General features: G+C 49.3%; 2 protein-coding genes and 1 non-coding gene across 5 annotated transcripts; 2 read left to right on the top strand and 1 right to left on the bottom strand.

The window, feature by feature from the left end:
- Positions 1-837: 837 nt before the first annotated feature.
- On the top strand, positions 838-4907 carry LOC119296418 (ethylene-overproduction protein 1-like). The gene is made up of 4 exons (XM_037574814.1): positions 838-3095; positions 3404-3695; positions 3777-4086; positions 4419-4907. The coding sequence occupies exons 1-4, from the start codon at positions 1033-1035 to the stop codon at positions 4649-4651; spliced, it is 2898 nt and encodes a 965-aa protein (XP_037430711.1). The 5' UTR covers positions 838-1032; the 3' UTR covers positions 4652-4907.
- A 1440-nt stretch (positions 4908-6347) lies between these two features.
- On the top strand, positions 6348-6465 carry LOC119296630. Its single transcript, XR_005145351.1, has one exon. It is a non-coding gene; the product is annotated as a U5 spliceosomal RNA (small nuclear RNA).
- Positions 6466-6591: 126 nt separating this feature from the next.
- Positions 6592-10630, bottom strand: LOC119296417 (protein MALE DISCOVERER 2-like). 3 transcript variants are annotated; one of them, XM_037574811.1, is made up of 6 exons: positions 10342-10630; positions 10195-10258; positions 8977-9407; positions 8704-8894; positions 8494-8626; positions 6592-7389 (listed from the first exon to the last, which is right to left on the bottom strand). In XM_037574811.1, the coding sequence occupies exons 1-6, from the start codon at positions 10415-10417 to the stop codon at positions 6812-6814; spliced, it is 1473 nt and encodes a 490-aa protein (XP_037430708.1). In that variant the 5' UTR covers positions 10418-10630; the 3' UTR covers positions 6592-6811. The 3 variants fall into 3 exon arrangements, with proteins under 3 accessions (XP_037430708.1, XP_037430709.1, XP_037430710.1); XM_037574812.1 differs by having other exon boundaries at positions 8977-9404; XM_037574813.1 differs by having other exon boundaries at positions 10348-10630.
- Positions 10631-10875: the final 245 nt, after the last annotated feature.

The raw sequence follows: 10875 nt of genomic DNA, 5'->3' as shown, positions 1-10875 counted from the left end.
CACTTTCAGAGAAACTGTTGCTTTCTACAAACCCTTGCATTTGGGGGTCAAACACTTTCCTAGCCGAGAGGACACAATCCTTCGGCTCATTCTTTGACCGACGACATTCGACCAACATTGGTGTTGTCAAGGGAGCCCTATGAGGTTATGTCTCCCCCAATCTGTCAGATCAGATCTGGAGTTGTCTTCCATCCTCTTCACCGCCTTCTTCTTCAGGGGTGGTTATATGTTTCTAGAGCATTGTTGTCAACATTTTTTTTGGGCTCTGACCAGCGAGTTTCAAGATGCTACATCGACAATATTTTCCCAGTTGCGACGGCGTTTCGGAGGTTCAGAGGTGGCACCGAGCTGCATGCACGACACGCTGTAGGTGACTGCAGGAAGAACACAAACATTAATTCATCAAGGAAGGGTGTGTAATATCAGTTTTTTTTTTGAATGGCCTTGTAAGGGCTGGTCGACTTTAATATACAATTTTGCCTTTCAAAAAATCACCTACTGTCTTTCCAAAGGAAACAATGGAACCAAAAAATCACACCAGTCAACAGCCCTAAATAAATAACACTAACACAGCACAATAATCACAAACTGTGCACTAATAACAAAACATCCACTGTTTGTGAAGAAGAATAGTACAGTAGAACATTTCAAACAAAGCATGGGTCGGAGAAAAATTAAACGGGAAGGTCCAATTTTGTTTTGTTCGTGCAGCGCAGCGGACGGTGGTGACAGCGGGAAAGGCACCCGACTTGCGCGCCCCTCCGCTTCATCCCCGGCCCTCCCCTCCTCCGCACCCGACCCGACCCGATCGATCCTCCCTCCCCCGCCGCCCTCCCAAACCAGCGGCATTAACCAACCAACCGTAGGCACAGCGCGACCCGCAAGCGCACGGCGGGAAGGCGCGGCCGCGCGGAAGGGCGGAGGCGAGGCGCGCTCCGGCCGTTCCGCCGAAAATCCCCCCACCCCCATTCTGACATGATCGCCGCCGTCTAATAACCCGGCAGCCACAGGAGCGAGGCGCGGCGCGGCATTATGACCAACAACTTCTTGACCACCATACGGAGCCTCAAGCTGATCGAGGGGTGCAAGGCCGCGCAAATCTACCCCTTCAACTCGGCCGCCTCCACGTCCGGCGGCTCCGGGGATGGAGGGGGCGGGGCCAAGCTGCTACCGCTGCCGCCGCCGCGCAGCCCCTCTCTGATGTCCGCGTCGCTCTGCTACCCGCACGCGCCCGCCACTTCGGGGGCCTTCTCTTCCGACTCGACCCTACCCTGCGGCCTCCCGGCGGCCGCCGCGCTCGAGCCGGCGCTTGACGCGTGCCTTCGCCCCGTTGACCACGTCTCGGCGCTCGCCGCGTCGTTCCGGCGGATGTCGTCGGCCGAGAGGAAAGGCGACGACCTCTGCGATGTGTACCTGGAGCAGCACGCGCTGTTCCACGGGCTGGGGGACCCCCGGCTGCTGCGCCGAGCGCTCCGTGCCGCGCGCGTCCACGCCACCGACTCGCACCGCCGCGTCGTGCTCGCCGCCTGGCTTCGGGACGAGCGCCGGGAGGACGAATTCGACCCGATGCCGCCGCCTCTCGATCCCTGCGGCCCGACGACCCCGCTCCTCGAGTGCCCCCGCTCCGCGGTCTTCGCCATGGAGTCCTCCGGCGTGGATCCCGTCTGCCCCTGCCGCCGCACTCCACCTCCTCCCCCCCGCCCTCCGCGCTTGAGGCGCCACACAATTTTGAGGCGCAACGCATCGATCGCCTTTGATGAGAGCGAGGAAGAAGATGATGATGATGAGACCAATGACTTGTGGTTCGTCATCGGCCAGGAGGAGGTGGCGTGCGAGCGTTCCTGCATCGCCGCGCTAGCGAAGCCGCTCAACACGCTCCTCTACGGCGGGTTCGCCGAGGCGCGCCGCGACCACATTGACTTCAGCCGCGACGGCATCTCGGCGCGTGGCATGCGCGCCGTCGCCGCCTACAGCCGGCACGGCCGCCTCGACGACTTCCCTCCGGACACCATCCTCGAGCTCCTCGCCTTCGCCAACAAGTTCTGCTGCGATGGCCTCAAGGTCGCCTGCGACAACAAGCTCGCCTCCATGGTGCGCGGCGTGGACGAAGCCCTCTCCCTCATCGACCTCGGCCTCGAGGAGGCCGCCCATCTCCTCGTCGCCACCTGCCTCCAGGCCTTCCTGCGGGAGCTCCCCAAGTCGCTGTCCAACCCCGAGGTGGCGCGTCTGCTCTGCAGCCCGGAGGGCAGGGAGCGCCTCGACGCCGCCGGGAACGCGTCCTTCGCGCTCTACTACTTCCTCTCGTACGTCGCCATGGAGGAGGACATGAGGTCCAACACCACGGTGATGCTCCTGGAGCGGCTATGGGAATGCGCCGAGTTGCCATGGCACAAACAGTTGGCACTGCACCAGCTCGGGTGCGTCATGCTGGAGCGCGGCGAGTTCAAAGACGCGCAGGAGTGGTTCGAGGAGGCCGTCGCGGAAGGCCATGTGTACTCGCTGGCCGGAGTAGCGCGCGCCAAGTTCAAGTGCGGCCACAAGTACATGGCCTACAAGCTGATGAACAGGGTGGTCACGGACTACGATCCTGCCGGGTGGATGTACCAAGAACGCGCCGTGTACTGCGTGGGGAAGGAGAAGATGGCTGATCTCCGGACGGCGACGCAGCTCGACCCGACGCTGACTTACCCGTACAAGTACCGTGCCGCCGCCTTGCTGGAGGAGGACAAGATGGAGCGTGCGCTGGAAGAGATCGACAAGGTGCTCAGCTTCAGGATGGCGACCGACTGCCTCGAGCTCCGGGCGTGGTTCTACCTTGTGGCCGGGGACTTCGAGGCTGCCGTGAGGGATGTCAGGGCGATCTTGACGCTGGATCCGACCTACATGATGTTCCATGGTAAAATGCACGGGGAGCAGCTGATCGAGCTCCTCCGAGGGCAACTGCAGCAGCGGGACATGGCGGATTGTTGGATGCAGCTCTACGACCGGTGGTCAGGGGTTGACGACATCGGCTCTCTCGCAGTTGTCCAGCAGATGCTCGCCAGGGAACCCGGGAACAGCAGCTTGCGGTTCCGGCAGTCGCTACTCCTGTTAAGGTGAGCAGTGCATCCAACTTGTGAATTGCTAATTCTCTCCACAAGTTTACATTGTCTTAATTTGAGCAAGAACATCCCATCAAGTCCTTTCATTCCATAATTACGTGTATCAAGTTTATGCTGTCTAGATCTTCATAGCCGAGTGCTTTACTTTACACATAAGAGCAGGAATTTTAGTCAGACTTAGAAACAAATTCACCAAAACGACAACAGTTTCTAATACTGTCTAGTATGCTATCTGCCTATCTTGGAGTAGTTTCTAAAGTTCATAAGCTTAACATATTTCCTGTCTTCCGCATGCATTGTAGGCTAAATTGTCAGAAGGCTGCTATGCGTAGCTTGCGATTAGCACGGAACAGTTCTATTCATGACCATGAGAGACTTGTATACGAAGGATGGATCTTATATGACACCGGGCATCGCGAGGAAGCACTTGAGAAGGCCGAGCAATCACTCAGTCTCCAAAGATCATTCGAAGCATTTTTCCTAAAGGCTTATGCTCTAGGAGACTCTAGCCTTGATGTCGAACCTGCGCTTTCTGTTGTTCAGCTTCTAGAGCATGCTAACAGTTGCGCATCTGACAACCTACGGAAGGGGCAAGTAAGAATCATCCATCGCCGCTTCTCATTTTCCACGACAAGTGTTCATCATTTGTGCTAATAGCTCACTGACACCCTCCAGGCATATAACAATATGGGGAGCATATATGTGGACTGCGATTTGCTGGATGAGGCAACTGAGTGCTACAGTATAGCACTGAGCATCAAGCATACACGGGCACACCAGGGTCTGGCTCGGGTCCATTTCTTGAAGAACAGGAAGAAGGCTGCATTTGATGAGATGACATCGCTCCTAAAGATTGCCAAAAACAGCGCTTCGGCGTATGAGAAACGGTCGGAATATGCCGAGCGGGACGCTGCGAAAAGTGATCTCAATATGGCGACATTGTTGGATCCAACCAGGACCTACCCTTACAGATACAGAGCAGCTGGTGAGTCCACTGAACTGAACTGAAATGAGCATATGATGGCTGGCACTATGAATCTTCTTGATGGCTTTGCGCTATTCTAATGTGCACAAACTTTACAGCAGTGTCAACTTTCAACACCAAATGCTAAACAATATTTTGAAGCATTGCATTCTGTTAGGTTTAGAACAACACGCGGAATTCATAGCTATCTTAAGGTTCCATTAATGTTGTCTGGAGACGATAATGGATTGTCAAAAAATAAATCATAGCTACTTTTTCCGATAGAGAAATTCGGAGCTGAAGTCTGAAGAATTTTTCAATGGCTTGATAACATGTTTGTTGTGATCCCGCAGTTCTGATGGACGAGAACAAGGAGGAAGAGGCGATCGGGGAGCTGACGCAAGCGCTGGCTTTCAAGCCGGACCTCCAGCTGCTCCACCTCCGCGCGGCCTTCCAGGAGTCCATGGGCGACAGCGCGAGCACCCTGCGCGACTGCGAGGCGGCCCTGTGCATGGACCCGGAGCACGGAGACACCCTGGAGCTCTACAACAAGGCTTCCGCCAAGGCTGAGCAATCGGAGAGCTAGCCTGCGACCACCATCGTCGATGATCAGCTAGCTGAATGATGAAACGATTTTGGGCCCTTCCCTTCCGCAGCAAGGAGAGAAGAATGCAGAGCGAGGCGAGCAGAAGAGAGCACGGACGGACCGATGGGTGTAAACAAAGCATACGAAGGCAAAGGTGGGTGGAGCTCTGCGTGTAACGTACAGGAGGTTGATGAGAGAGCTTGGTGTAACAAAAATGTAAGAATAGCAAAGCGTGTAAATGGCATCATTTTTCGTATGTACAGTACTGTATACATCAGCAAGACAAGGGGGCTCCAGGGAACTGGGTTGGTCTGATGAGAGCTGAATGAAAAGAGAGGAAGAGGGCTGCGACACAACACAACAGAACAGAACAGAACAGGCTGCCCTTCAATCAGAGCAGCCGGCAATGCATGCTCATGCTTTCTCCTTCTTTTTCCTCCCATTTTTTTTGGGTTTTATTTATATAGTATTTGCCTTGCCTGTTGGTGGCGTGTTATTCGGAGGCACGATCTGTGCATAAAGAGTTGTGCTTTTCCACGACCCAGCCAATACGATTTGCTTGCTTGGTTGTCGCCGGCCACTTCGTTTGGAGGGTCTAGTATTATTGCTTCGTCTGCGTGCTCCCCACCCAGCTCAGGCCACCAATCTGTTCCATTCCCAAAGACACAGTTTTCTGGCTTTTCTTATTCTGGCTTATTTAGTCGGCATTCCTATTTAGCGCTGCATTACAGTGCAATTTGCAAATGGGCGCCTGCAGCAGTTTCTATATTTCTCCTTCCTGTTTTGTAAACGTCAAAAAAGAGTGCTGCCAAGGGAGTTCGAACTCGCAACCTATTCGTTGGGAGCGCTCGGCTGTAGAAACCACGCAATCCACTCGCTGGTGAAAGGATTGTTCATTTTACTTCTTTTATTTCGTTCTATTCTATATATACTTCGGTTTATTCCTTTTTCTTTTACTCATCTTTTTTTTGTTTTTTTATTGCGTGTTTTTTTGAAATCCGTGAACTTTTTATTTAAATTCGTGAACTCTTTTTGAAAATCAATGAACTTTTTCCCGAATAAACAAACTTTTTTTTGAAATCCAACGAACTTTTTTGAAATTCGACAAGCTTTTTTCAATTTCGGTGAACTTTTTTCTTCAAATAGATGAACTTCTTATCTAAATCCATGAACTGAAAACTCATGAACTTTTTCTCAAACTGATGAACCTTTTTCAAAATCAATGAACTTTTTTCCAAAATCGATGAACTTTGTTCAATTTAGATGAACTTTTTCCAAATTTGATGAACTTTTTTCCAAATTCGATGATTTTTTTTTGAAGATCGATGAACTTTTTTTGAATTCGTGAACTATGTTTTGAATATGTGAACCTTTTTTGCATGCTCATGAACGTCAACTGTAATATGTGAACATATTTTCAAATAACTAGAAAAAACAAATGCTACAGTGTAATACGCAATAAATAGCGCGTATACATTTCTATTCTTAAAATATTTCTCGCTCTTAATATTCACTAGTAGCTTCTGCGATCGTGGGCCGGCCCGTGAAGCCGCTGCTGCGGGCGCCACTTCCCTTGTGCGGCGCTGAAGGCGCCCAATAGGAGGTCCCTATTTAGTCCCACACCGCTAGGCGCTAGAGAGTCGTCCCACCTGGGCCTCTTTAAAAGAGCTCTCTGGACTAGCAGTAGAGCTCACGCAGCTGTGTGGTGAGCACATAGCGAACTTCTTTCGCCTTTTACTAAAGAATACCGTGGGCTCGCCACACCAAGCAGCATACACCAATTTTTTGAGGGTTGCTTCTCCTTGTGAGAAGGTCCTACAATGTGGATCCCAAATGTTTAAACTGTTGCCTTCAGTCCATGCTACAAATTGGTACGATTAGCATTGAGTGTTCATAAAAAAAAAATGTTCCCTTTGTTTGGGGCTGGACAACATGGTTCATGCTGGAAATTGGCCTCATGAATTTTGCGTGGAATTATGAGAACTGTAGTGCAGCTCCCTCTTCTTTACAGGCACGGAGCACCCACAACTGACCTTTTGCAATCCTGAAGCAAACTTCAAACACTCTCTACCTGGCTACCACTTCCACAAGCAAGATCAGCAGCAGCAACCAAACCAAATACAGTAGTACAAACCAAACAACTTTTTTTCAGTAACAACTTCAGCTGTCAGAAGAAGACATGATCTCAAGCTCAGCCCACCACAGCGGCGACACCTTGGGGGTGGCCCTGTCGGGCCCCAGCGCCGTGATCTCCCTCAGCCGGGCCGCCACCTCCGCCATCGCCGGCCTCCTCTTCGGGTCCGGGTCGACGCAGGACCTCGCCACCTCGCACAGCGCGCGCGCGGCCTCCTCGGAGAAGGAGCCGATGCTGGGGTCGATCAGCTCCGCCAGCCGCATCTCGCCGTCCAGGTAGCGGGACGCCCACAGCTCCAGCGGCCCGTCCTCGCCGGAGCAGGCCACCCTCCCCGTCAGTATCTCCAGCAACACCACGCCGTATCTGTGCACCGCGGTTTCCAGGTCTGATGTGGCTGAACGAGGTGATGATCCCTTGGCGCCGTCGTCTGGGAATTCGAGGTCTGAGACCTTCGCGGCGAAATCGTCGGTGAGGTATATGGTCGTCGAGTCCAAGCTCCTCGGCACCACGGGTGGGTTCAGCTGGTGCATGTGCTCCAGGCAGTAGGCGATCCCCATGCATATCCTCAGCCGCGTCACCCAGTCCAGCTTCTCGGCTTCTCTCACTGCAACATGGATTGACGAGGATGATCCATTGTCAAAATATAATGTTTATACACTCACTGACTGACAGTTAAGAAGTACAGTACTAATAGGAACAAACTAGCTGTCTCTTTTGTAATAGATACAACTTATGCGAAAATGTTTTACAGAACCATGGTTCAGCCGAACCTACGCTCGACACCATTGATTTCTAGACGTCCATTAGGATCCATATATGGTTGATTAAAAAATATAGTTGACATGCATGTCTATTCATGAGGATCCATGCATGGTTAATTAAAAAATGCAGTTGGCATGCATGTCACAGACCCACATGTAGTAGGATGTTATATCGTACGGCATAGACCATAGGTTCGGCTGAACCATGGTCCTGAATCACGGCATAGACCATAGGTTCGGCTGAACCATGGTCCTGAATCACGTCTCTCCAACTTATGTAGTTGACTGGGGGTTCGACCTCCATTTCAAAAAAAAACTTATGTAGTTGATGCGCACATACTCATATCTTCTGAACTAACAAGAGGTGCTTGATTTTCGAGAGATCAAATTCAGTTAAGACAGGGGAAATTAAGAAACCAAATTATGCCCCTAAAATAAGTAGCAAATTCTGAGCCATATGAGGCAGGAAACTCTCGAGTATGGTTCTAGGGGAAGGAGGTCTAAAAAGTTATTTAGAAATCACGGAAGCTTTGTTAAAATCGAGTTGTTCAATAATGTGTGAAATTATATGAAGCACATCACTGGTTAAAGATGATTGCCAAGCGCTTTGACTTTGAAAAAGACCACACTCCTTTTTCTCTTTCTTCTCATCTTTTTAGGAAATGATATCTCTTTATTCTCCCTTTTATTTTATTTTATTTTATATGATACTCCTAATTCATAAGGGAAACATAGGGATCCTTATCAGTTGGAATCTGCTTGCTGAACAGGTATGGATAGTTCATTTGTTGGAGAAACTTTTATGTAAGGTTTTGCGGGATCATGATTTACACCGTTGTTAACAAATGTTCACATAAAAGGATTTCTGTAGTTACAGGGTGAAGCGAACAGATTTGTGAAAAGGGGAAAAAAATAAAATCATGGTAAGAAACTAAGAATACACTCACCATGCAGATACTCAAAAAGCGTCCCATTCGGAGCGTATTCAAATACCATGGCTCTGGTAAAAGGATACCCTTCCTCACAGTAGCCAAGCAAGTTCATAAAATTCCTGTGGTTTACTTTGGACAAAGTTGTGATCTGAAAACATAACCATTGGAATCAAACATAAGCTAAGCAGTGTACATTTATACAAGCGGCAGGACTCTGAATAGTACCTTTTTCCTGTACTGTGATTCACATTCTTTGGACCAATCCTTTGCAGACGTTACCAAACTCGACGCAACTGCAATTTCAACTCCACTCGATAAAGTTCCCTTGTACATCATGCAGCTAGATGTGGAACCGATTATATTGCTGAAATCCTCGCTCGCTGATTCCAGCTCTGATCTTTTCAGTGCAGGTACACCTATAAATATACGATTAAATTGTGATGTGACATCAAAACAAACTCCTAGATACACACATGTTAAAGTACAAACAAAGCATACCTGTTACAAAAGCTTTTTGCAATTGTCCGCTAAGCCCTGTCACCCAAGGTTTCACAGTCCCCACTTTTTTAGCTCGGCAGTACAGAGCACCAGCTGCTGATATGATAAGGAAAGCAGCAACCCCTGCTGCAACTAAACCATAGGTTGTCCAGGAATGCTTATGAGATGGAGTTTGAACCGAATGATCATGCCCAGCTCCCCCAGCTGCAGGCTTAAACTTAAGCGGATGTGGAGGGAATATTGATGGATCATGGCGTAAAGGGGATCGCTGTGGTGTCGGTCGTGAATAAAATGGTGATGGTGCACCTTCTGGTGGTGATGATATGAATGCTGAGGGTGATGGAGCAGACACTGGTCCTGATGTTGGAGCTTGTGTATGTGAGAAAAGATACCCGGCACCTTGGTTTTCACCACCAATCTGCAGCAATCTTCTGAAAGTCCAAGAAAAGGAATAGTTAGGACTTGGATGTACTATTATCAAGATAAATATTTGCCATTTCTGATGATGGAAGTACAAAAACCACCTGCCCTTGATTTATTTACTATCATATTCACACGATCGTTTATGTATAATATAAGAGACATACTGCAATACCGTATTTCTCTTTCAAGTACTTAAGTAGTTAAAGTTTAAAATTCAGTGAGAAAGAAAAAGCTCTCACTGAACAACCTAGTGAATGTCTGACTCTCCGTGACTATAATCCAAGGCTTTCTAAAATAACCACAGGCAGCATTCATAAATGCTACTCCCTCCGTCCTATAATATAATATCTTTACGATCTTATATTAAGGGACGGAGGGAGTAGAAAGTTGCTACTACTGCAGAACTTCACCTAGCAAACTGTCTCTGTGGATAAACATGCAAGAGAAGCGCAGCAAAAACGTTTTTTATTAAAAAAATGATAGTACAATAGTAATTCAATAAACCGGACCTCCAGTTTTACAAGAAGAAAATAATCACTAGGGAACCAGATCACCGGTGCTTATATGCATATAGCTAATGTCAGTTTAGTTCAGAGCTCAAGAGATGATGGTTCCAACCAAACTGCTAAATTTGTGGCATTTGTTGCCCATTAATGGTAATAGGCCAATACTAAAAACACCTATTGTCTAGTTCCAATCTAAAAAAAAAAAGACAAACTCTGGATAGCAAAATCACACCGATCCATTTCCTGCAAGCATAAGAAAAGGAACCAGTTCCAGAATCTGAGAGCTCACCTACGACTAAAAGAAGCTCCATTGCTGCTCAACTCCTCAGCTCCAACTCCAAAGCACCCAATCCCTGCAGCAAGCAACGCCGTAAGCCCAAATGCATACCTCCAACAACTCTGAGGAATCCAAAGCTCGAGCAAGAGAGAACTAAACCTGCACCTCCTCCAAGCCGCCAAGAGAAGGCAAGCAGGAACAGAAGAAGGAGCCTGTGGGGCGGCGGCCATTCCATCGCTTAACCGCTGCACGGGCCGAGAAAATAGCAGTGGAGGCGCAGTGGAGCGGGTCGGAGGGGAGAAAATCTGATCCGGAAGGTGGATGGCGGCGGTCACAGGGAGCGGGATGCCGGAGAAGAGACGGCACGTGGTGTGGTTGGGAAGAGGGCGGTGGAGGCGGCGAGAGTGGCAGCCGAAGGTGGTGGAGAGGAGAGGGAAAGGGAGGCTGCACGAAGGCGACCACACAACAAGAAGCTTTTAGTTGGTTCTTTTTTTCTTTCGTTTTAAAATTGTTTGGTTCGTTGATCTAATCATTCTCCACATGTATGGATTGCAAGTTAATGCAGTTTGCTCATCATTGTGGAACCAACTTCCTAGAGTTCCTTCCTCTTCGGGGTATAATCGTCGTCTTCAACAACTTTGGCCGTTACTTTTTCACATGAATGTGAATTTTTACAAGAAACATAAGAGTGCG

This window comes from Triticum dicoccoides, chromosome 4B (assembly GCF_002162155.2).
Source record: "Triticum dicoccoides isolate Atlit2015 ecotype Zavitan chromosome 4B, WEW_v2.0, whole genome shotgun sequence".
Lineage (NCBI taxonomy): Eukaryota > Viridiplantae > Streptophyta > Magnoliopsida > Poales > Poaceae > Triticum > Triticum dicoccoides.
This window is presented reverse-complemented; position numbering and strand designations above follow the sequence as displayed.